At 41.3% G+C, this 27,494-nt stretch overlaps 1 protein-coding gene across 1 annotated transcript; it reads left to right on the top strand.

The window, feature by feature from the left end:
• Positions 1-9,201: 9,201 nt before the first annotated feature.
• RCN1 (reticulocalbin 1) lies at positions 9,202-23,353 on the top strand (the record flags this gene model as incomplete). Its single annotated transcript, XM_082317041.1, has 6 exons — positions 9,202-9,422; positions 14,766-14,959; positions 16,542-16,720; positions 17,273-17,333; positions 20,271-20,470; positions 21,380-23,353. The coding sequence occupies 6 exons, from the start codon at positions 9,202-9,204 to the stop codon at positions 21,485-21,487; spliced, it is 963 nt and encodes a 320-aa protein (XP_082173167.1). The 3' UTR covers positions 21,488-23,353.
• Between the last annotated feature and the right edge of the window lie 4,141 nt (positions 23,354-27,494).

Here is a 27,494-nt window from a genome sequence, read left to right as displayed (position 1 = left end):
ACTGAAGTTCCTAAAATGCTTTCAGCTGATTTCAGTGGACATTGGACAGACCCCTGTTGCAGTTGGTATGCCTCTGTTCTGAGGCAGCCTAATTTCAGCAGGTAATCGTGCTGAATATCAATAAAAAAAAAAAAATCGTGCTTTTATCAATAAAAAGTGTCCAAGCTTAGAGGCAGTTTTCCCCTTTAATTTCCAAGCCAGCCCTGTCCTGCTTCTCCCAGAAAGCCAAGCTGCCTACTGAGGCCTGAGTGTTCATGTTTCTTCCCACTTACGCTTCAAACTACAGAGGTGTGAACCTGCAGCACCTCTGCTGTAGCTTGCTTTAAAACTGCAAGCTATTTTGCCAGGCCCCAGTTATTTGTCAAAACGAGGACCTTAATCCAAGCAGGGAAACCACTGTCAGGTCTGAAGGTTGAGAGATAGGAGGAACCTGCAGGCGGCAACTGGAACATGTTACCCACAGCCCCAATTGCTCATGGCCGTACCAGCCTTTCAGAAATCTCTACCCGAGTAACGGAGGAATCCACGGGTGTTTCAGGAAGAGAACTGTTACCAGGGCTTCTTGTGCCATTTCTGCCCTGGCACAACAGACACAAAATGGTCAGTCTTAACCAGAAGCTTGCCATTTAATGATACCCTAAAGAAAAAGCTAGGAAAGAAAGCGGAGTTCCCCCATGCCCCTGGATACCTATATTCCAGGTTGCTCTGCAGCTACGGCCTTTATGCATCTCTCAGCCCTATGATGAGCCCCGTCTACACTTGACCTTTGCACATGGAGATTTTAACCCTGGGTTAAAAATGATCAACAGATGAGAGCTGTGGGTGCTGTTTCACTTCTGCTCCCAGGAGGCAGAAGTTGTGGCCAAAAGCAGGGTTTACTGTAGGATTGGTTTTGCAATTATTATTAATGACAAGCCAATTTCTCTCCGTTGATGTCTGCTGCATGTGATAACACAATGTTTCCTTGAACATCATGTCATAAACTAGCAAAGGTGAGCAACTGGCGAGGCAGAAAAAGTGAGGAGAAGAGACAGTAAATAAAATCATGCACATCAATTATTATTTATTAAACGCACATGCTTTTTTGACATATGAATTTGATGTTATTATTTCCTTTGCTTTTTGATAAAATACACCCACTTGTTAAATACAAACTGCACAGCTGGCTAATATAGCAGTTTTTCACATGCCAGCAGGCTCCCTTAGTTCTGTCAGCTAGAAGCAAATAAAAATGTGGAGACTACATAGTGCAGGGAGGAAGGTAATACCCTTGCTAGAGCAGGGAACCAGAATCATTAAAAATGATGTTAACCCCATATGTGGCATTAACCTAGGCAAATCTTTTCTCACGCACACCTTTTTCCCTGTGTTGGAATGATACTGCAGCTCTGAGAGATTTGCAATGTCAGCAGTTTCTGCAATGAACTTCTAAGATTGAACTTCTAAGTTGAACGCCTGTGCTACGATTTTCATTAACAACTGACACCATTTCTCAAACATTCCTAGGTTACTTGCAGCCTTTTCATTTTTAATCCAGCGTTAATAATACCTCACTCTGTGAATAAAAACAGTAAATCAAAGCCATAGAGACGTACTCTTTAACAAGACCACAGGGAAACAAAAAACCATGCCAGTTATGATCCCCACTGTCCCCTGAACTTACTTAGGAAGAGGTCAGTTCAATCCTGAAGAAGACATCCTAGCCATGGAAAGCAGAGGACTGGATAATTATAGTCAAATATTTTGTTTGGCTGTGATATTGGTCAGTCAAAGAAACTGGCCTATAAACAGGGTTTCAGGAGGTCTAGCAGTGCTGATATTATGAATTTTATTTTGAAAAGAGTGTGTATTTAGTTTACCAGGACCTCAGTTTGGCTATCCCTATAATTCCAAGGCATCTACTCTTCCCTTCAATGTGATATGGAGTCTAAGGAGAGGCCATCCTCAGGCAGTCACATGCTGAATACAGAAATGACAAAGAAATGTCCATTATATGCAAAGTAAGCAGACAGCCAAAAACTCCAGCAGATAATTAGGCTCAATAGTTTCTGTCAGATGATAAAAAGCCTGACTTTACATATTTCTTTCTGGTGCAGTTTGTTTTTCCTAGGTGTGCATCCTAGAAGATGTTTTTTTTTTTTAAATCCAGTGTAAATCAGGGATGTCTGTAGCTCCAAGTGCTGTTGCAAGGTTTAACAACAAACTGGATTACCCGGACATGGGTATCTTTCAAATTCCACTGCCATCAATAGCAATTCTCGGCAGGCTGGCACAGCTGAACAGCGCCATCAGTGCTACCATTGGGCAAAGTATTGAATTGCCAATTCACAGAGAAATTAGAGGGGAAAAGATTAAACCTTACAACCTGGGATTTGTAGGCAGACCTGTAAGAGTGGCAAACACCCTGTACAGATACCAGGGGATACAGATTGGCAGTATTTTAATCTCCGATTAATTAACACTCTCTACATCTACTACCTCTAGCACAAATAAAGTTGCTTAGTGACTTCAATAATTTTGTTTCCATGCCCCACCATGGTTCTGTTTGAGAGAGACCATGTTTTTATGATGAAGACAATTCAGTGCTGGCCTAACGAATGGCTCAACTTGCTTTGGGAACATTTTCATTACAAACTGGGATCTGACTACATACGTGCCTCTGGCTGCCTGCACAGTCTGTCTCTGACTCTCCGCAAATCTCCACCCTCTTTCATCAGGGTATTTCCTCATTGGCTTGGGCAGTGCAGCCTTCAGTAATCAGTAACTTCAGCACTGATTGCAGGACTAACACCCACCTTCCCACTATTTAACCACAAAGCAAAAAAATTCAGCAACAGTTTCATTCTTCACCAGAAAAGCAAAACCTTCACTTAACCAATTTTCTTACCTGCTTTTTTTCATCTTTAACAAAAGACTCTAGTTACAGGTTAGAGGCTTATCTTATTTTCATACCTCCAGGGTTCTAAGGTTACACAAGGACTAGTGCATATGCAGATCAGCATTCATATAGATTTTTTTTGTTTCTCTTGCTTATGACCAAACAAGGGATAACTGTTACCAGCTTCCTCTCTGCTATTTCTTCATTTCAGTAACAATGCACTGTCCCTGATAGGTATTCAGCCACAGCGTGTCTGCTTTGAAAAACAAAGCTGCTCTCCCATATCCTCTGTAAATGATTTGAGGAGGTTTACACCTCAGTCCAAACATCTGTGGCTACAATTCCACCCTCCCATGCTCACACTCCGTGTTTACAAATGCAAGAACTTGCGTTAAAGCACAACACGGCCCTGCAGTGCATCCAAGTCTCTAGACTTTTATGCCCCACATACACTGTGGAATTTCCACTGTGCATACAAAATTATTCGTGACAGAAACATTGAAGGACCACCCTCCCCCTCCCTCTGTAGGAATACCAATGAGAAAAATAGCAAGAGGTTTTCTTTTCCTTCCTGATCATAGTGAGGAAAGGAAATTTAAAAACAACACGTATGGGGGAGGGGAAGGAAGAGTCACTGCAAAACGCTGAAGACCAGGGGTGCGAGTACATACTTGTATTAACATCTTCCATCCCTGGAGCTGCAGTAATTTGCATGACATTATCTACCTGGGATGTTGCTATGGTTATCACCATACATAAGTAATTACCAGGGCAAATTGCACATACAGCGCACAGATTCATGCTGTCAGAAGCAAAGGATCTTTTTACACACTTGAAAATGTAAATGTCTGAAAAAACACTAATCATAAAGATTCCTGATAAGAGAAAAACTTCAAGAATGCTCCTGAGTGATCTAAAATGGTTGTTACCTATGCTTATTGACAACAGTACCTTAAGGGCCAACTCAGACCATGCCCAAGTGAGCCAGACACTGCACAGGCTCAGTAGAAAATCAGTAGAAACAGTAACCAGTAGTAGTAACCAGAAACTAATCAGTAGAAACAGTAGAAAATCCCTGCCCAAAGAGTTTACAGTGCAATTAGATGAAAAGGGTACAGAGCAAGAGAAGTGGTATATCACACTGAGCAAACAAGGTTGTCAACCTCATGATATTGGCACGATCATTTGGGGTAGATTATTTTGCGTAGATTATGTCAAGAAACGTGCTTCTGGCAAGCTAGGCACAAAAAGATGAAAAGAAGAGAAGGAGGAGGGAGTGATGTAGACTACACCCATTAAAAAAAAAAAAAAAAAAAGAAAAGGGACATGGTGTTGTGATGAAGCAGCTAGTCAGGACAGGCCAAAACTAAGGCTAATCTAAGTCGTTCTCTGAAAGTTCCCTTCTTGCAACATTTCTGCTGCCATTTGCAGGCTGGGATTTGAACGTGCTCTGATCTCCTAGTTTCCCACGGCGGCCGGGACAAAAGTTACAGTCCGTCCATAGTTGTACACCCAAGCTGAAGAGAGCAATTAACACCTAACAGAATTTGACTGAAAGTACAAATACAGGGTATCTAATGCTAGATCATCCAAAATAAATTAGATATAAAAAGCTCATGCTGAAACACTGCTACAATTACATTTCCAATAAAATACAGCAGCGTTGCATATAAACAGCTTGAGCTGCAGTCTATTGGTATCAATGGAAATTTTTCAAAAACTTTGATGAAGGTGTTCTGTGCCCTAAGGAAAAGACAAGGCTTTAAAAAATCGTGCTGCTGCTATGATCTGAGTAAAGCATAGTAGGCTAACTGGAATGTAAAATATAAATCTGGAAAATACAAAAGAGGTTTCTATAATTTAATTTGAGGTGACATACATTAGTCTCATATCCATCCAAACCAATCATAATAATATATTATTATCCTAATAATATTAGCAGTTATCATCAAAGATCACCATTCTCCCTAGCTGAGCTGCAGAATACATTTTTTCAGTGCTGAAATAGGCCCTGCTCCTCGACCTAGCCTTTCACAGTTCTCCCTAGGAGAGCAGGCAGCCTGCCACACTGACCCTAACAATGATGGTACCTCCCTACACTCACCAACAGTAAGTTAAGCTCCCTTGTGTTTCAGCATCCAGCCCCAGAAACCCATCATACCCTGATAACGAAGTGCCACCATGAAAGCCTGGACTGCTGAGTTAAATCTACTCTCTCATTCCTCCAGGTTGCCTCAGGGGACTATTAATCATAGCTACATGAGACTCTGAAATGTACTCGATTTGTTGATGAGAAAACCAGTGAGTGTATCAGTGCTTTACCTATTTACATAGGGATCTCTATGTAAATGGAGCCAAGCTCCATGAGGCACTGCATGTGAGCAGGAAATAAACAAATGAATTTTGCAAAGGACAGAAGAAGAAAGGTATCAATGCCAGGATAAGTGTGTCTTTGCACGATGGTTAGGAACGCTGCACAGTTTGTGAGGATTTAGACGAGGCAGAAGATTTCAAGCAGTTTTGCAGGCTGACTGTTTAACCGAAGCTGTATTTGCACTCTAAGAACTGTTAGGTGCTACATCACTCTTACTTTCACCATATCCTTTCAACAAAACTATGACTCAGTCTTCAGGCCTGAATCTCATTCTAGTTTTAATATGGACCTCAAATGTAAGTAACAGTACAAAAAGGTCCTTACTTGGAAAGCTACACTATGACAACATCAAGTATTTTGACTATTTTAGCAGATGGGACTCAAGAAACGTACTGGCAGAGATTATACGCTCGGAGAAGAGTTTTGCTACTGAAAGCATGATAAGAACAGGTATTAGCCAGCAGGCAGTCAGAAAACATGGCCTCCCTTAGGGATCATTTACATGGCCTTAGGAAAGGCACAATTAGTGATGTCCAGAAATACTGACTAAAGATGCAGGATATAAGCACAGCCTTATTAGCATAAATGCAGACCGAAGGCATAGTGGGATATGGAACAAGTCATCTTTGGCTTTATCTGGGTAACTGGACCCACATGATGACAGGCATATTGTAACTAAGTATATTTCATACAAAATAGTTTGTTGACTGTAAATATATCCGTGAAAGGGAAAGTAAATATGTGAAGAGCAAAATGCAAGATGGAAAAAGTGAGATAAATATTGTTAGATTCAGGGGAAAAATGCTATAAACAGTAAGCAAAGCTCTTTGATTTGCACTGTTTTCCAGCCCATAAAACCCTAATATCTGCCAGCGTTTCATTAAAAGCTTATAAACTACCCAGCATGCCTGCTGCTGCATAAATGTATTGCTAAAAAACATTGTTGATGTTGCAGACCTGGTATTTTGCAATGTTTCAGAGACACCTTATGTGTATAAAACTCAGACACGTTACTGAAAGAAGTGTAGATTACAAAAATAGCACCTTAAACTCTAAACCTAATTAATATTAATCATTCAGTAGCAGTAGGTTTCTCTCAGCAGAGATGTTCCTAGTAATACTACTAAAACAGAAAATACCGATACCTCAGAGAAAATTTTTCAGTGTTTTAAGAAACAAGTGTTGTGGATAAAGGATTTAACAGAAAACTTCTACCATTTTATGAACTGAGTAAGAGGAGTAGAAGGCATGACTTTTCACAGAGGAATGAGAGTTTAAGGTGTTTGAGGAGGTCACGATAGCCCAATGGAAAAATCTGTAAACATTAATCTGAGTGATACAAAAATCTAGCAACACTAAGACTGACCGGATCAACAATGGTTTTGACTGAATGTGCAGTCTATTCTCAGCATTAAAACCTAAGACTTCAGCCCTCTAAGGACAAGTAATCATAATATCTTTCCTTTTCCACAAAAAGTCATATTGGATCAATCAAATTTTTATTGTTATTACCAATGGTCCTGAGCCAAGTCTAGAGGGATCAGAACATTCATGATTTCCCATCTTGCGTAAGATCACTGCATTTCAGGGCTCATTCACACTTGAATCCAAACACAGGGCAAAATTAAAATGTTCTGATGGCCAGAACCCATGTCCCTGAGGCAACCCCTCCTAATGTCTGGAGGCTTTCAAAAGAATGACCACATATGCACTTAGCCCATTCTGCATTGCAATTACTGTAGCTTTTCTCACAGAAGCAGCTCCAAATTGTTCTGACAAGAGAACACACAGATTCATTTCCCACATCCCTCAAATAACTTCATATTCCTCTATTGCTAAGATCAAACATCAAGCTACAATGTTACAACACTGATGGGGTGAATGGGCATTAAAACATACCTGTTTTACCCACGCAAATGACTTACCTCTTAACTAGCAGCACACTCCAGCACCATGTGGATCAAGAAGGTAAAAATTCAGCACCTCAGCACAGTCTTACCTCTGGAATAACATTAGAAATGATATTATAGATGTAGGAATCAGGGACAGGAACATTAGAATACCGAGACCAAAGAAAGAGCAGTATCCAAATTACTGCACAAATATGAGATTCCTGAATATGTTAATAAAAACCTTGTTTTATAGGTATATGCTTAATACAAAAACAAAACAAAACAAAACAAAACCCAAAACACAACAATAAAAGCATTGCATCTTACTATCTTTGTAAACTCAAACACAGTTGGTACAATCAATCAGCTGAACCATTTTTAAGCTGCCACATGCATATATCACAGCTCTCACCAAAACGACACTGGAGCACTTGCTCAGCTGAGGACGCACAAACGCACCGAGAGGACAGTCTGTCCAGGCCTAAAGCAAAGGGCAGCTCGCGTGACTGAAGTGAAAAGGGTGCATTAGTGTTTTGCTCTATCTAGACTTAAGTAACAAACCAACATATTTGACTGTTTAAATGTTTGAAATCTGCTATCTGTTGCCAATGGTTCTGAGGCAAAACCACCCCTAGCCCTGCATGGCTCTTGTTCACATTTTGCATGAGTCACAAAAGGCAGAAAACAGCAAATGTGGAAGGAAGCCTCTGACACCACCTTTTTGCTCTCATTACAGTCAAGCCCTGTGCCAGACGCGGTTCAGCTACCCATCAGGTTTAGGTCAAAAGGATGTCTGGTGGGGTAACAACAGTGGAAGGGAGGCTGTGGTCAGGTTCAGCATCTTGCATGTCAGCACTAGCCGTACAGCCAAAGGCCACACTGTTAATATGGTTTATATACCGTGGGCTGGGCTGACAAATCAGACATTGCAATTCAAGGCTAGTAGTACCCGCAGGTCCAAAGTAACAACGGACGGACAAGCAGGGGTGGTGATGCTGCTCTGCACGGTTTGGCTATAGAGTTTAAAACTGGACCCCTTGGCAACAAGATCATTAGCATACAACATGTTGCGTACAAGGGCAATCCTCCTGAGCAGTCAAGGATACAACACAGGAAAAGGAAATATACTAGGTGCAAGTTTCAATTTGTCTAGAGAGTTCTACAATCTTGAGCAAAATAAATTGTAATTTAAGGAAAAAAGAAAACCTTTTTCTACTCTAGAAGATTTGGGCTTTCTCTCTCCTGCAATTTTCAGGATCCCGAGTTCACTTCCCTTACAATGGTAACGACCCTGTTACGATAAATATCCCCTATGAGAGTGCCAACAACCTTTTTTTTACATTTTTCGGGTATCAGCTTGCTGTTACGCTCAAGTCAGAGCCACAGTTTTGGTTTATTTGGGGTTTTTTTTGTTTTTGTTTTGTTTGGTTTTGGTTTTTGTGGGGTTTTGTTTGTTTGTTTTTTGGTTTACTTGTAGCCTTGTTACTTCTCTTGAAAAGAAAAAAAAAAAAAAAAAAGACGACACTTTTATCCTTTCCTACCCAATTTAGCACGACAGCAGAAACCACCAGCCTGACACTCTGGCTGAACAAACCGTACGGAACAACGGAGAAAGAGGAATGACCCGCTACTCCGTGCTGACGTGGTTTTTCAGCAGCGTAAGCTCAGAGCGGGGTGATGGCAAAGGAGCGGAAGAGGACCCCAAGTCCCCGCTTCGATCTGCCTGACGGGGCTCTCCCGCTTATCCTGACAAACCGCCCGGGCCCCGCGGCCGTTGGGCTCGCGCGGCGGCCGTTGGGCGGCCGGGCAGCGCGCGCCGCTCTGCAGACGTGGCGGCGGGCCGGGCCGGGCCGCACCGCACCCCGCCGCGCTGCGCTCCACTCCGCTCGGCTGCCGCCGCCCGCTGCCCGCGTGGCGCCCGCCCCGCCCCGTGACCGGCCGGGGGAGGAGCGGCGCCGGGGCGGGTCCATGAGCGGGGCCGACCTCGGCCTCGGTCGTTCGCCGGGCAGCGGAGCGGTGCCGGGTGCCGCTTCGGCGGGGCCCTGGGTGCGCGGGGCATGGGGAGCGGCGGGGCGGGGTGGTGCCTGGCGCTGCTGCTGCTGCTGCTGCCGCCGGGCGGCCTGGGCAAGCCGACAGCGCGGCAGGAGCGGGCCCGGCCCCCCGCCGCGCAGCACGAAGACCGGCCGGGCTTCCAGTACGACCACGAGGCGTTCCTGGGCAAGGAGGAGGCGCGGAGCTTCGACCAGCTCAGCCCGGAGGAGAGCCGGGAAAGGCTGGGGTAAGCGGCGCGGGCGGGGCGGGGGGACACCGCTGCGCCCGGTCGCGACAGCGCGGCGGCCTGCGGAAACGTGGCAGGGGGAGGGCCCGGCGGGGCGGCCCGCCGGCCGGGGGGGCGCGGGGAGGGAGGCCTGTGGGGCCGCCTCGCTCCGTGTCCGGGGGGCGGCGGGGGCTCGGCCGAAGGAGCGGGGAGCAGCTGGAGGGCGTTGGGTGCCCCTTGCCGCTTGGAGGGGCTCGTGGAGTGCCCTGTACCCCTGTATGGGCAGTGGTACCCCTTCGTTAGGCTGCTTTCGCGCCCCGCCGATTTTGCAAACGAGCAACCAACAGTTCATCGCTTTTGCATTTTTCTCTCCTGCCTTTTCTGGTCCTACAGCAATAAGCCTCGTGGAGGGAGCACACACAGCAGTGTGCGGTGCTGGGCCCGGTGCTGGACAGACCTCACCCACTGCTGGAGGGCTTTGCTGCTGCAGCTCCTTACCTCTGGGTCACTTGCCTGGACCATATCAGTTTGAATCAAGTTTAAACCATTCCTTCTCCACAGCTCCATTTACAAGTCCACTTGAAGTCGTCCTCCCACAGCTTTTCCACTTGTGACATCTTTGCCTACTCCCTTACAGCGGTGCACTTGCTTCCACGGTGCTTTTTACACCAAGAACAGAGTCCATGCAACAGTTGCCTTATTTTACTGCTTCTCCCTCCTTTACACCTACAAGGAGTCAGACCACTAATTAGAGCTAAGTTAAGCAGTAGTTAAAGAAAGATCCTTTTATGTATTTACTAACAAGAAAATAGTTTAAAATACCTGCATGTTCTCACTAAGATTAGCTTTGCCTGTACTCCCATAGGGAGTAGTACTTACTCGTTGTATGTCTGTCTAACTCCATCATAAGCTCTCAGCGCAGTATCACTGTTATCTCACAGACTGAACTCTTGATCCTTCTGGAAGCTGTCACCTGTATCTCAGTGAGTAAACAGATAAAGTGGTTATCAGAAGTGACCAATTTCATCCACAGTGTTTCAAGAAGGAGCAAAAGAAACCATGTTCTCAGCATGTATGAGCTATGACTTAGATTCTCATAAAGCATATGACTAAAGTGAACATGCCTTTTTAAAATTGGTCTACACTTATATTTACACAAGTACAGATATTTCAGTTGGGGATATGATTTAACAATAGAGTTGTTTTTAAACAGTTTTTACAAATGCTAACTCAGCAAGGGAGGAAGCTTAACTTTTAGTGATCGCGCTGCGTGTACCTTGGTGACACAGGCACATTAAGTTACAGCCACAGTCAATAACCTTTGAGGTTTGAGGTGACAAAAGCGCCCTTCTGAGGACCAAAACCCACATTGTGGGGTGAGCATTGTGTAGCAGAACATCAGAGATGTGGTTCCTGGGGGGCCCTGTGGGAAAGTTTCATAACTTTCAGCATTTCCTAACCTTGTAATTTCAGATGTCACATTGGGACGTAGAAGAGAGAGAGGATTTCTAAAACATTTCACTTTCTTCTTTTTATTGTGGTTTAATAATCAGATATACTGAGTGAAAAAGGTTTGTTATGGGCAACCTCTGCAGTGAGGGTTACAAATAGTGTCACTTCTCAGCAAGTGAGTGGCTTTTAGGAAGAAGACATTTAATGAAAAGCTATTTTTAAATGCTTTCTTGGAGAAAACAGGAACATATAGTCTGCTGCTCTAAACAAAGCACATGCTGCTGCATTTGTAACTCATTTTGCCTTGCTTAGGAAGGGTGGCAGCACATTGGTCATCCCAATGACCGATGCTGGGATTGGAATCCCAGGGCTAGACAGCAGTAGTGCAAAGCTACTCTCACCTTCTTTCAGGAAACAAGAAGGAACTAGCTAGTATACAGAAAAAGCCCTACAGACTCAACTACCTGCGGCCTCAGTGGAGGAGCAGCCACACAGTGTGATCTTGGTTTGAGATTGTGGCACATACCAGCCCGTAATCGTATCGTGACCTGGGAGCGCACCTGCCCTTATGACAGATTCCATGACAGGGGCATCCTTTCTGGTGAAGGCTCTGGAGCACAAGTCTTATAAGGAGCGGCTGAGGGAGCTGGAGTTGTTAAGCCTGGAGAAAAGGAGGCTGAGGGGAGACCTTATTGCTCTCTACAACTACCTGAAAGGAGGTTGTAGCGAGGTGGGGATCACTCTCTTTTCCCAAGTAACAAGCAATAGGACGAGAGGAAACGGCCTCCAGCTGCGCCAGGGGAAGTTTAGATTGGATATTAGGAAAAAATTCTTCACTGAAAGGGTTGTCAGGCACTGGACCAGGCTGCCCAGGGAAGTGGTTGAGTCCCCATCCCTGGAGGTCTCTAAAAGACGGGTAGATGTGGTGCTTAGGGACATGGTTAGTGGTGGACTCAGCAGTGCTAGATTAATGGTTGGACTCAATGATCTTAAAGGTATTTTCCAACCTAACCGATTCTATGATTCTATTCTCCTTGTCCTCCTGCACCGGATCACTTCACAAGGGAAGAATCACATGTTGCCCACCCATGTGCAGTACTGCAACTCACCTGGCTTTGGAGAAGCATGACATAATCCTGGTGCAGCATCCAAGGACTGCATTAAGGGACTGGAGATGGGCTAAGAAGGAGGGGAGTGGGGCTGCAGTCCTCTGAACCTCCTCCCTGCCATTCGTGATGGGCCTGTCATTTTCAGAGAACACAGAAGATGGTTACAGATCCTCACAATATAAATGTTTCTGTTCTTTATACAGGCCAAGGCCAGCATTTATCAGCATACAGTTGTACTCACATCAGGTGTAGAGGGGAAGCCTTCCTCTTTCAGCCACTTCGTAGCAATGATTTCCTTGCCCCAACTTTGTTTCATCACCAGATGTCTTTGCAGACTGGCAGCTTAAATTAACAGCAGGTTGTATGTACCTGTTGCATGTGCCCTCCAGCTTCTTCATTTTGAGGTGGGAAACTAATTCTGACTGTATTCCCACCTAAGTTAAAGGGAGAAAGTAAGCTTTCAGGTATTACACACTTGTGCATGTAAATTCCTGTGTATGAACTGGAATTTTGTGTCTGTTAACATGCTCCTTGAATTTTTGCTGTATTCAAGAATTAACTATTTAAAATAAAGGCACTAAGGCTTTTCAGACTGATCAATGTACATTAGCTTCACTACAAAACTCAGAATGATCCTGAGCCATTTTACAGGTAATCATAAGTATAAAAAGTGAGGTCCACAGTCCATACAATAGCTTCTTAGCCATACCTTTGGGAGCCTGTAGGCAAGACTATTTCTTTGGTCACATCTTCAACTGGGAAGCAGAGTGAACTAGTGCACATGGATGCAATGAACCTATAAAAACAAGAGTACAAGTGAAAAGGAAGAGACATGAAACATTTTTTGGTAAACAGTCCTGACTTCTTTCTTGTTAAAAATACCAAAGAGCTGCTAACAGAATCATTTATTATAACTAGTACATTTAACAATAGAAAGAAATATCAGCTAAACCAATTAAATAAAATTCATTGTGGGGCAAATCCATTGACAAATACAGTCCATCATGCAGTGAAATGGACCCTTGGCAGTCAATTCCCTATGAGATTTATACAAAAGAGAAAAGGTTTTTCAGTCAGTTATTTCGTACTTTACTACTTCAGAAAGCGAATTCAGCAGCCCCTTTTTTCCCCTGTAGCTCAGAAATAGCAGGTTTATAAATTCAGTCTGATACTATCAGACTCACACAAGATTGCTGGAAATTCTACAGAAGCTGCTGCTGTCATTTGACTCTACTTATCACTTTCATAACTAAGGCTCAGGAAAAGATATTGCTTCACTAGTTGAGCAGTTCCAGTTGGCCAGGGTTGGTTTCTTTGTGGAGAACGAAGATGTTGAATTGCAAAGAATATTTAAAAGTGCAGAACTTTTCCTGTGTCCTTCGGCTGCCTGGAGGTTTAGGGAGCTCACATGTTTAATCTCAAGTTGGGATTTAGACAAGTCAATTCCTGCGCTTACCCCTTCTTACAAATGACATACAACTAGTCCATAGGCATGGTGATTAAGCTTATGGGGAATAGTCGTTCAGATTATCTCGAGTTGGCCACTGGGTGGTTGCTGTACTAGGTGCAGTGCAACTACAGACAATTTGCTCCTGCGCAAATGGTACAGTGATGAGTATGATACAAGGGGTGATGAGCAGTGATACACGGGTTAAAACAGCTGATGTGCCTAAAGACAATCTGGATGCGCAGAAGAGACACGGTGCTAACTGCCCCTGTTCCAAGAGCAGGGTACATAGTTTCCCACAGGCCAGTGCCCAGAATATAATAATGCTATGACAAGCTTACCTACAAGTTGTGGGATTAAAGCTGCATTCTTATTTTAGGTAAAGGTTTTTATCATCTGGTCTGCCACTGTAGCTGGGACAGAAGCCAGTTTTACAAGCTCAAACCCAAACTGGTGGCATTTAGCAATTACAGGCATGCCTTGAGACATTTATTGCAGAGAACCTAAATGGTAGAGCATTGCCTCTTTTTTTTTTTTTTAACATAGTCTTTCAGGTCGGTTTTATCTGCAGCTGAGTGCAGTGCTTTTCAAGGACTGAAGTTGCCCCAGGAGTATGCCAGGACTTTCACTCCTGATTTCAACAGGACTTGAGGCTAGCAGCTTTGCACAGGACAGTGCCTTATAGCCCAGCTGCCAGCAATGACTGGAGACATGCTGCAGACTAGCTATTGCTTTAGCTAGTAACAGGCATTCCTGGCAACACAAGCAATATTGCTTTTTGCTGGGAAAGAAAGAAAAGAAACAGAAGTGGAGGAATAGGAAAGGAAGGGAAGACAGTACGTGGTGTGCACGTCCAGCATTACACAGTCATATAACTCTACCCTAGCATCAGTCTGCTGGAAAGCCACAGGAGAAGCTGCAGGTGTCCACGAAATCCTGACTTTTTGCCCTGGTTGCCTCCAGCAAGCTGCAGTACAGGCTTTGTCCCAGGGTGAAGTTAGTGTCTCCTACGCTGAGCCCAGCATGGCCACTCCCTATCAACAGTGAAGAACAGGTCCCCCTAAGTTAGTAGATACAACCTAAGAAATCCAGGTATTATCTGAGGTACTTTGTTCACTAATTTTGATCGTGTGAGTTCCGTTTCAATTATTCATTGCAATATTGAATAATGAATAGAGACATATCCCTTAAGATAATCTGCAAAATGCGAAAAAGCCTTAGCCAGTAGGGCAGCTTTATAAGTTTTAGGCACTGCGTTTTTGTGGAAAATCAGGGCCAGATAAAGATTACTAAAATTGGACTGACATGGAGGTTGTTTTTCTGTCAGCTCTTAAGGATGCTGGTTTCTTTTTACAGGAAAATTGTGGATAGAATAGATGACAACAAAGATGGCTATCTCACAACAGAAGAATTAAAAAACTGGATTAAACGGGTACAGAAACGCTATATCTATGAAAACGTGGCTAAAGTTTGGAAAGACTATGATCTAAATAAGGACAATAAAATTGCCTGGGAAGAATACAAGCAAGCCACGTATGGTTATTATCTAGGTAAGATAACATTTTCAGATTATATGCTCAAAGACTATTGAGATTATAAGGCATGATTTCATGCCTTACAGTCAACAGGAGTTTGGTGTCATATTTAGGACTCTTGAAAATCGCATTAAATTTTATAGATGCCCAGAGGTCAAAAGAACTTCTTAGTTGTTTATTGCAGCCATTTCCACATGGGTCACCAGAACACAAAGTTTTGTAGAGGGATTATTAAATGTACTGACAAAGCTGCATTAAAGTCTCCTCCAGTTAGAAATATATATATATTTTAACATTAAAAATGGTACTTTAATTAAAAAATAATATATTGCATAATTAACCAGTATTTGTTAATTCAGTCTCTCTATACTCTTAAGATTCTAGATGCTAAAAATTTAGGATGGGTCTAAGCTATAGCAAAGTTATTGATTAAAATAGTTCTTGCTACTCCAGACTGTGATCAACTGCAAATGAAAATCCTTAACAAATCAGGCAAAAGAAACGTATTAAAAAATATACCTGAATCTTTTTTTCCCCCCACATACATTTCCTTTGCTTTTTATAAGTTAATGAAAGGAAAGGAGGAAATCACTTAAGCTAAAAGGCAATGCTGACAGAACAACAAATTGATATTAATTGAGCATTTATACTGGAAATGAGAAGACAATATCTACCTACCATAGAGGCAGTTTCTGGAGCAAGCTTCCAGTAGCAGTAATAATTCCAAAGTCTACCTTAGATTAAAATGGAGCTTATTACATTTGTGGAAGGAAATATTTGACGCATGACCCCTGCAGCAGCATCCTTGGGAGCCCTTCTCAGCTCTTTGTCTTTGCTCTCTGTAATTCCCAGCATTCGGAGAACAGCTACTACATTGTGGTCTTGTGTTAATGTACACTTAAAATGTCCATCTGTGATTCCTGGCCTCGTCTTTTTCGACCGAGTTTGTCTCCCAACATGCGAATTATGAAATTGTTGTAATATGAATATTTTTCAAGTTTGAAGTCAGTTTAGTGATCCTATTTTAAAAATTATATCAAATACCATTCATTTTATGCCACTGAACACCCTGAAAAAATGTAATTGTTTTAAACTGAAAATAATTGTTAGGTTCCCTGTAGCAGAGGCGTAGCAGTTAGATAATTTCAGTCAGTCTGCCAGCTTCTGAAACCACTTTCGTTTGGTTTGCTTGCTTTTTGAAACTGAAAAGTTGGGCAGATCATACTGATTCCTAAGAAGAATAAAACTTCTGTGAATGAAGTCTATCCCAAATACTGCCTAAGCAGTGCTTGTAAAAGCAGATTAAAAAAAATAAATCTCTGAAGGATGATATACAATACTGCAAAATCCATTATCCTGGATTCCAACAGAAAGCTTACACAGACGTTTACCTATACTATTAAGTCACCTTTAAAAATCAAACGAAGCGCTTGACCCCTGAATTTAAAACTTCACAGGAAAGTTCCGTTTTAACACAGCAGCTATTCTGGCAATAAGCCTTTGTATTTCTAGACTCTAACAGCAAATTGGAGTGCTTCATTGTGGTAATATGTTTTAAAAGGAACATAGTTTTGAGATTGTCTTGATTAATTTGCAGAAAATCCAGAAGAATTCCAAGATGCAACTGATCAGCACAGTTTTAAAAAAATGCTGCCCAGAGATGAAAGGCGATTCAAAACTGCAGATCTGGATGGAGACTTAGCTGCTACTCGTGAAGAATTCACTGCTTTCCTTCACCCAGAGGAGTTTGAGCATATGAAAAACATCGTTGTCTTAGTAAGCAGAGCAAAGCCAATGCCATTGTTTTTACTTTTCTTTTTTTGGATGAGCTTTGAAATGCTTCTCTAACCTTTCCATGAAGGGTTTAGAAAGACACACACACACGTAATAGCCAAGTGGGGAACAGAAAGGGATGCCTTTCATGAAATTCACTTGAGTTAGAGCTCTCAGTATAAGAAAGACTTGTTAAATGCACTTAGACAGCTCCTAAATGGAATCAAGAAACAGTCTTAGGGCATGGACTTAACACCAAAATGAAAGGAAGGGTATGCTGACATGCGGCTGCTAAGTGTTTGCTGCAAGCTTGTATCTGCCCCTAACTTAAAACTTAGGCGTGGTGTCCAGTTCATTCATGTGCAGGGAATTTTTTCAACATGAAAGGATATTTGTACATTCATTGTGTAAACAACAGTCACACTGGAATCCGTGAGAGTACATTTGCCTGTGTACAAGGGCAGGTCAAGGCCTCAAACGTGAAATGAATGAAGAGGCGAGTAGCCAGAATTCTCAAATCTCTCTTGATTACTTCAATACAAAACTATTTTCCAGGAAACCTTAGAAGACATAGACAAAAACGAGGATGGTTTTGTGGATCAAGATGAGTACATTGGTAAGTGTTGAGGTTTGTTTCGTATATAATCTCCAGTCCATTTGTCCATCTTGTCTCAAATTTGCAGCAGTTTTAACAACTCAAAGATGAACATTTCTGTGCTCCAGTCCAACTATTTTAAACCAACCATCCAATCCAGAAAGTTTGATTTCATTTTAGGCAGATAGCAACACCACCAGCAAAAAGTTCCTCATACTTTACAGCATAGGATCCTCCTCTTAGGCTCATATAATTTGGCTAAGAGGGTCTGGAGTAATATTTTTCATGACAGGAATACTCTCTCTATACTTGACCACATTAACAGCTTTTTGAAGGCATTGTTCAGAAATGCAGGGGGATCAGAAAGTAAATTAGTCTCTTCCAAAGTTTGAATGATACTTAATTACGCAAAATAGCTGGGAAGCACACATCGCAAAAAAGAAAATTCACCTTTTTTCTACTAGTTATTTTCCTAATTTAATTAGTAAGAACTCATACTTCTCTAATGGTTTGTATGGTGATGCCACTATGTTTCTTCTAGAAATATAGGATGTGTTAAAAATGAACTGTGTAAAAATAGCACTAAGATTTAAGATTCTCAGAGAAGTTGTGAAGTGCGTGAAAGTCAGCTGTGCTTTACTTCAGTGGCAGAAAGAGAACAAAATGGGGAATATCAACAGCAGATCAGTCACAGTTAATTTGCACAAACTTCAGTCACAGTAGGCAGTTAGCTGCTGTCTTGCACTTAGACCTACGAAGACAAAACGGAAGGAGGACTAGGAGATCTGCAGTACATAATGCATTTTAGCCTTTTGGATCATTATGCTGATACCGAAAGCTAACTTCTCCCACTGCGCTCACTTTGATGGGTTTTAAACAAAGAAAGTAGCACCAGGAAAGCACTGGTGCAAACTCAGATGAATCTTTCTGTTTCTAGTGGTGCTATAAAGATCACTTCACATATAATCAGGAACAATATACACACGTTAATTAATGGCAGGGGGTTTCTATTCCTTGTAAATTATATTTAGCCTCAGAATGTGAATGCTGTTCATTTATGACTGAAATAACAGAGCAGCATAATTTCCACAGTAATTTCAGTTCATTCAGTGACATTACCTACATATAATTATAAGGTAATTGTCAACATTTGTTACCATGTGAATGCTGGTTTTTCTTGTCTTCTATAGATAGGAACATAGAATGTTCTAGTCACGATCACCCCACATTGGCAAGGATGATAAAAATCAAATTGACAGGACATGTCAGTTGCTTCAAATAAACAATATAATTTGCACTTTAAAAAATGAAAAAAGAAAGTGAATGTGTTGTCTGAAGTTTTCTTCATGAGTTGAGGAAAACTGCTTAAAATATTCCTACTTCCCTTTTTCAGATACAATTTTTTTATTTCTGATCAAGCTGGGGTTAAAAAACAAACAGAAAACCAAATCTAATCTTTGCTAGTTTATAAGGAACAACAAAAAGAAGTCCAAAAATTGCAGTTTCTAGATCAGGTATTTGATGGGGAAATCTCCTGAAGGTTATAGAACAATTCCTCCTTCCTCCTCCTTCCTTCCTCCTGTTTTGTCTTTTACAAAATTTCATTTAGATTTTACACAAGCAGGGAAGCAAAATATCCGTAGTCACGTTAAGCAGAGAGAACTAAATTCTTATTGTGCATGAGCAGGTAACAGAGTATTTCAGGGACACTGTGGACAGTTCTGCCAACAGAGAACTTCAGCCTAGTGTACACACTCACACTGCAGGCTGGGGGGAGGTTATTCCTAGATTTGAGACCAGCATTTATACTTCCTATAGATAGCAGCCAGCCGCTGGCCCTGAGACTGTCCATGTGGGGTGCACTTTTCCTTAGCACATCCTTGAAAACCAAACCCAAAAGGCATAGGAGTAGTATCACAAAGCAGGCTTTAACTATAAATAGAAAAGTGGAAGGCTTGAGAAATAAGCAGCCCTGAGGAGCAGGAAACAATTGACTGGCCACCGTGACCAGAAGAGTAAAATGGACACGCTGCTCGTAATTTTGGAAGGCCTATGCTGTAAAGAACAGATACAAATCACTTACTCTTAATAATCACTGCTACTCTCCCAGCTCTACACAGGTAGCTGCTGCCACTGTGGCATTTTGTTACTGATGTTTCTTAAATACAGCACAGGGCTGATGTACAGAGCAGCTTATGTATGTAATCTATGCATCCTATGTCACAAATGGTACTCCATCCCAAGGTGCCAGTTATGACAAGTGCACTGCCTGTGGTTTCTCACACTGAATGCACCACTGATTCATAATGACTTCTCCAGGTCTTTCTTTGTAAAAGAATACTTTCTACTGGAGTGTACTGCAGCACTGCATGGTTAAAAAGGACTCATCTACTAAGATGAATTTCTCTTACACAGACCTCTCTAGAAGCAGGACGAAAGCATTCAAGTTCCATTTATCAATTTTTGTTTTCCTAAATTTCCCCTGTGCCTTTTTTGCCTTAACCACTCTGCTGGCTGGAGTCTGATCTTATCCACAAAGACATTTGCTGGCAGGGACAAGATAAAAGTGCTGAGTTCCTTTCTCCCCCTGTGACTGAGGCCAGCACTAAAGCTTATGATTGCTATTTAACTAAAGATCCTTAAAGAATTTTTTTCATTCTGAAACTCAGTGGATGATGGCCTTTGGCCACGTTCACCTCTTATGTTAGCCTCACCAGCAGTGCACAGTTACGATGCAAGGGTAATGTAAGAATGGGCAGAGTCACCAGCAGAGAAGAAATAGGCCTGAGAGAAGATACACGCATCTACTCTATTTACACCCCACATTTCATTTTCTGTAGACAGTGCAGAGAGTGAAAAGTTTGGTCTTCCTCTGAGGAACACTGTGCAAATGTCTTTACTTTGTGCATAATTTGCAAATTAAATATGACTCGGGTGAAACCTTTATTTCCTCTCCAGCGGATATGTTTGCAAATGAAGAGGGTGGACCAGAGCCTGACTGGGTGATCACGGAGCGTGAACAGTTTTCAGATTTTCGTGACCTCAACAAGGATGGAAAGATGGACAAAGAGGAGATTCAGCACTGGATTCTCCCACAAGACTATGATCATGCACTAGCTGAAGCCAGGCACTTAGTCTATGAATCGGATGTAGACAAGGTACTTAGTGTTCTAGTATATTTTTTTTTAAAGTTATATAAGGTGGTGTGTTTTTTTAAACATATCAGCTAGCAAGAAATTATTCCTAATAACTTTTCTTATTAGTACACTTTAAATGGAGTTTTAGGGGCTAAAATTGCTAGCGTGTAAATGTATCACAGCCAATTTCAGTTGGTAGGGTTAGAATCACAAAGTAAAAGTAGTAAAATGTAGTTTATCAGCTCTAGAGGTCCTGTTGGCTTTCACTATGTTAGGTAAGAAATTATTTATCATCTTAAACCTGGAAGTTTTAACACAGTAGAAATATTCTTTTTCCTTTTAAGAGTGGTCATGGGTTTTGTATGCTAATTTAGACTGCAAGAGAAAAATTAAAGATACATTACATAGGACGTAGCAAAAAACCCCCATTTCTATACTCAAAACACACATCTTTGACTTGAAGACTGGCTCAATGCATCCACTTCCTCTAACGTGGGAGATTAATGGTTCAGTAGATCCCAGATGGTGATCTGCAGAAGTGTAATGTGAGCAAAGCTGGAACCTGAAAAACCAAAACACTCTTACACAGAGAGTGTGTAAATTGCTAACGTGAGCAACCATCTTCAACAAAACGCACCAGAGGATTTTCATTTTCACTGTTAGGAAGGCAAAACCAAACCACAGGGCAAAACTGCGTACCAGATAACCCATATACTGCTTGGCAGTTTGACCCAACTGAAGCCAGTGCAACTTCTGTCTTCCACTGGGGTCCAAATTTCACTCACCATGACAGCCACAATGATTCCTGAACCTGCAGTCCACTGCTTTGAAGGAATGTCTGTTTCCCAGGGCTCTTATAAGTCAACGCTGGTGTGTTTCTTACTTAGCTTTGAAAATGTTCTTACAGAGATTTTATTTTCCTCCCACCAGGATCAAAAACTAACAAAAGAGGAGGTTCTAGACAACTGGAATATGTTCGTTGGAAGTCAAGCTACCAATTATGGGGAGGACCTCACAAGAAACCATGATGAACTATGATACAGTGTACCAACCAATATGCCACAGACCTTTCTTCCACTTTACTTTTTGGGGAAGATGGACAAGGGACATGCTCACAACTGAATGACTTGCATTAATATGTTTTTAACATGCCAGCTTATTACCTCAGAAACCGCATAGAAATAGCTTTTTACTCTTTTCACGTGGTTAAGTACAATATCTAATTACTACAGTTTTATTTTGGAAAACATAAAAAGGTAACTTTTCTTAATAGATTAGAGCCTGACCTGGAAAAGGCACTTCTGAAACATAATTGCAAGGATCTTTAATAGTGAAATACTTTCTTCAAATACCTGTTTTTACTATAGTGAAACACAGCTAGGATTAGAAAGAAACCTAATATTTAAACAGACTAAGTTATTTAGTCATCTTTTTTAATAGCATATAACAATTTAGAGTTATACTTCGACCCTCCTATCCAGAGAAAAGGTTTGCCACAACAAGATCCACAACCCTTTTCTCCACACTTTTTCGCTCCCTGTTTGGGCCAGAGGTGCTGAAGACGGTACCCAGGAGCCCTCTGGCTCATAGCTTTGCAAGTGCAACATGTACAACTGGCCCTTCTCTCTAACCCCCATCACTGTGCAGAGACAGCACACATGGCCCAACACCCTGTGCCGGCATTCCTCAGCGAGGGTTGTAGAGTTCAGAGTGACAGCTGCTCCTTCTGACAACAGAATAGCGTACAATTGTTTGTGGGCTGTTGGTTATGCTGTTTCCTGGGAGGAATTATGCCACATGGAGCATGATTTATCTCATGCTTTTCGCACTTTACCCAAGCCGTACTCTTGTTCACACAGTGTGAATGGCAGCAGTTCCGTGATGGAGAAGGAATGAGACATATCACCCCTCTGGGCCTTCTGTCTTCTGTACCGCATAAGAGGACAGATTTATGTGGCTAAAGTTCTGGTTTTGTATGTATATACGTATAAGTACATGTTACTGAAGCAACTACATGAAGACGGCTTTCCTTCTAAAGACAGGGGTAAGCTTTCCACACAGGTGCTTTCTTTTTTACTGTATAATGTGAGCTATTACATATATATTTTTATATACCCACCTTAGGTAAGTTTGGTTGGTTTTAAGCGTACTGGTTTTAAAATAAGCACAATAAAACCAATACTTCTTTTTGATACTATGAAGGTGCAATAACACTAACGCAGACTAGCATAGAGAGATGATGTGAAAGCAGGAACCAAGCCTTTAAAGCCAGTAGTTCCCAAAGCACTCGGTCATTGGCAGCTCCTGCAGCACTGGTTGGTCATCTACAAACAGCAGCTGGACACATGGCAACAACTGTTTCTTCTTCACCTCATCATTAAAAAAAAAAGCTAGAAATAGGTCCAGTATACATTGTTGCTGTCACTAGAATCTGTGCTGAACACTAATACTAGGGGATAAGGGCTCCACAACACAGTTCACTTGGAGGTTCCTTGAAGGTTTGGCGTACGGCATCACACACTGGTGATCACACAACCATCCAGAGAGGAGCTTTGAGGCTCCCAGGTTGTGATATACTTCAGGAATTTAACAAATCTGTGAAAATCATGAGACAATGCAGAACTGTGACCTCCATAAACAGTGTCATTTTTATAAGGTCATATAAGAACTGTGGTGAAATATTTTACGTCTTCCAATTGAAGAAAATTAAATCTAGATATCAGAGTCTGGCAGAGATTACATGTTCTTGCTAGCACAATTATTAAGCTTTTGGTATGCACTTCTTATGACATTGCCAGCAGTGTCTCCGAAAAGTCCCTACCTCTTCCACTAACATACAGTAGGACAAATGTCATAAGACATAAGCGAACTGGTTTTGCTCTTCCAGTACCCTCAAGTTAAATAAATGCCTAAATGCAGTGTTATCTGAGAAGCAATAAAATTGTATCTTGGCACATGTAAAAGATTATCTGTTTTGTTTATGACTTGGATTTGGAAAGGTTTATTGTATTCAATAATCCTAACAATCTTCAGAAAGTGGGGGTTTGTTTTTGGTTTTTTTTTTTTTTAGTAGTCCTTTCATACTAAATTTTAACATTTTTATATTTTAGTAACAGAATTGCAGTACTCTATCTGTGCTTAGATTATCTTCTGCTGTTTCAGGAAACAATACCTTAAAAAACCTCAAAAAAGGCTTGTTTCCTGCAAGTGAAACCGCAGCTCAGACTGGATACTTAAGCCAAGGATTTTCACTGGAGCCCAAGGGAAGGTTGTTTGCTAACTCTTGTTGAAATTCAGTGGGAGTTGGGTGCGGAGACACTAAGCATCATTGCCTTCAGCTAAACATGACACTTCTAAATCCACTGCATTCTGTCCCAACAAAAAACTGCATCTGAGCTTTGACAAGCAATCACATTTTCTTCCACGTTACTCAATGAATTTGGAATAGAATTAGTGTCAAATGAGAGAGAAATCATGTTCCCGTGTTCGTTCTCAATTTCTATTAATGCTTGGAACACACTGGGCATTTTCCAGTATAAAACTACACTTACATGAGTAACTGCTAAAATCAGAGGAGTTACTCATGCAAACAGGAACTGGATATTTAGACGCACAGTATTTTACAGTAAAATATTTTTTTACAAAAAGAATGGTACGCAGGTAGACCATATTCAGCTATGAAAAAGGCAAACAAGCCAACTAGAATGAGATTTAAAATAATCTAATTATTTATCAATCATTGTAAGGGTAATGGGGTCATACTAAGATCAGGAGCTTTTTTATAAACGAGAATATAGAATCATTTTTTTAGAGAACATAGGTATCACTGAAGTGATTTCACTCTGAAGGCTACCTTCCTTCTGCAGCTCTTCATAGTGTTTCAGTTACCAACATTCAGTAATGCACAGTACATTTTGTGCACTAAATTTTCCTTTCAAGCTCAATGCACTAAGGAAGAGTAACTCCAAAAGAGACTAGAGCTTCTGGGTTTAAATTTAACACTATTTAAGGAAAGCAAACCTTTGCTAGGGGATATAACTGTTAACATTGTGATTTTTCAAGCCTAAGGTTTCTAATGGGGTTTGACTGTTCCAGAGATAACATTTTTTTTCCTAGGTAACGTATTTCAAGTCATATTATGAGCAAACATTACAAAATTTTAGTGTAATGTGAAATACTGTAATGTCAGATAGCATTATTTATCTGCTTAATATGACTAAAACCATTAATTGCTGGGAGCCATACTTCATCCCAGCAACATGAAAATCCATTTTGTGCCTATCTTGTCAGTTATTGCCGATTTTCTTAATGAATTGTGACGTAGTGAAATTCTGTTGGGAAACGTGTTTATATATTTCCAACTGCAGGTTCTGTATGGTAACTCTTATTACATAGATCCTCCATTAACTAAATGTTTTCATTATGCCTATGCCACAACATATCAAAGGTGCATTTTTCTTACTTAGATATCTGGAATAGCCATTATTATTGCACATGCAGTTTTAATTATTGGAATTTATGAAATGAACTAAGTGGCTAATGTTCATTGTCTTATATTTCCATTTAATGATTTAATCAGGTTAAACCTGTCTCCTATTCCAATCAAGGTACGGTACATAACTCCCTGAGGAAAGGAGAATGCAGCTCATCCTGATCTAATTACACAAGTATCTTAAAATAGTTGCATAATGCTTTACTATTTGCACTGCAGAAGTTGATCTTGATCCCAGTGAAGTTAATGGCAGAACTCCTAGTCCCTACATGGAGGGACTAAGGCCGTAACCACCCAAAGGCAAGCAGAATGGTAGGATGGTGTCACATGAGGTTAGAAATAACCTTACAACCATCAGATCCTGATCTCCTCACTACTACTACTGCACACTAACTTTTAGGAATTTAGACTGACTCATACTCATGTCAGGTAGTCTAAATTAGACAGTGTCTAATGTTTCACTGGTCTGTTCAAGTAAACTTAGCCATTTTAGTGAGCAATGGTGGCATCACTACTAGACAGCAAGTTACCATTAGCATATGGAACTAGTTTTACAGGGAAGCAGAAGGAGCCACAGAAAAATATTTCAAGGCCAAAGATTTTGCAAAACGTGACTCGGGTTCTAGTCAAACACTTGGAAGCACCCACCGCTAGTAAGCAGTGCCCGTCTCTTTTCATCACTCCGATTTAGTGTGTGCTATATTCCATTTCATATGTCCAGCAAGGAGCATATTAACCATATTCACTAATTACAAAGGAAGAATTTAGGATTATTTTCCGCGGAAGTTTCAGGCGCCAGCAGGACTGATGTCCTTCAAACTCAAGTGCTGTATAGCTTCTTCCAAACATGATGAATTTCAAAGCAACCTCAGAAGAAAAAGGTACCAGCTTTCCCATAGTGTGAAATAGCGTACAAGGGACATACATGCATATGTGACACAACAGGCAATTTCACACCTGCATTCTGTCTCTCCACAGCATAAGGTAAAATATCTTCAACAGATGGGAGCGTCTCTTCACTATGCCAGTGACAAGAATACAATTATCATGTATATGCATTACTATTCCTATTGATAATTAAGGGAGATCCATCTTCAGCACAAGTGTTGGCTCTGGTGAGGGCAGCGGAGTTCTGGAGCTCAGTTTCATATACTGCATGTTTGTCATTTTCCTTGTGGAAGAATTTATTTCATAATCATAAAGTGTCCAAATATGATCTGGTCGGCTAGCATTTGAAGTTTTAGTATTTGCTTAAGTGGTTTGTAGTTGGCCTCACATTTGTGAGGCTGGCCACGTTTGTGGTCTGAAACCACCACATACCTGAAATTCCAGGACATCTATATAGAACAAGTCATGGCATGATACCGAATCTGAATAGCCATTAAGAGTGACACATGCATTAGAAATGACAATGTTTCATCATATCAACAAGAATTTAGATACACATCAAGACACTTCCACAGTTAAGTGGGAGATTTTTTGTTTATATGGGAATAGCCTGACAACCTTTAAAATGAAAGTCCATTGGCCCAATGGGGGTACAAAAACTTAGTGAAAAGTTAGTATAGCTTTTGAAGACATACCTTAAAATCCTCAGTAAAGCTCCTTGGTGCTTTTGTGGATGGTGTCACAGAAACACGAGTTGATAATCCCATAGCACGTGCCACATTCTCAAACAGCTCTAGTACAGCACTGGCCAAGAAACAGCCATCACTGAAGATGCTGCATTCGTACCCAACAGATTGCTGAGGTTTAGGTAAAAATAAAGTGTAAAAATAAAGCTACTCAATAGGCTGCTCCAGCACGCACTGTCTTCTCTCACCTAAGGCTGCTGTTGGATTCTGGGGAAGTTTGATGGGTGCACAATAACAAATGCTGTGATGGTCGCCATGAATCCCACCACTACAATTCAAGTTAACAAGTTGGTATCAAGGCCACAGTACCTAGGAAGGAAAAAAAAAAAAAAAATCATTCTAATTTTCAATTACTGAACTCCCAAGAGTATGACGTTCTCAGGACTTCTCAGGACATATCTTCTATTTGGATAAAAGCCAGTGAATTTAATGGTTCAGGAAGAAAAAAAAAAGGGGGGGGGGGGGGGGAATGACTTTTAACATTAGATCAACTGTAAGATAACACAGACATACCAAAAATAGTATTGACTAGATTGAACAGGTTAGACACATCCCCCCCAGATTACTCCCAGTGCCTCCCCTCACCAACTTTAAATTCAGCTGAAGTTCTGCTGACATTGCTTTCACTGCACCTCACAGGGCCTTGGTTGCTGGAACACAGAAAAGAAAGGAATGATAGTTGAGAATGCATCAAATGAAGAAGCGCAAAAGAATTCAGATAGCTAAAACTTCCTGTAACCTGTAGTTGGTAACATTTAGATGAAACATTTCAAAATCAAAGGGAAGATTTTTTTTAAAAAGGTGAATTCACAAGTTAATTCCACAGGCAGCAGAAATGAAGGGAAAAGAGTGGCTGTAGAGGTGTCCTAGAATCTAACAAAACCAAAAGCTTGTCTTCTCTGTTGTGCTCTTCATTTAG

The sequence above is a fragment of the Platalea leucorodia genome (genome assembly GCF_965183815.1).
Source record: "Platalea leucorodia genome assembly, chromosome: 7".
Taxonomy (NCBI): Eukaryota; Metazoa; Chordata; class Aves; order Pelecaniformes; family Threskiornithidae; genus Platalea; species Platalea leucorodia.
Note: the sequence above shows the minus strand (reverse complement) of the source record. Positions and strands in the feature narration are given on the sequence as shown.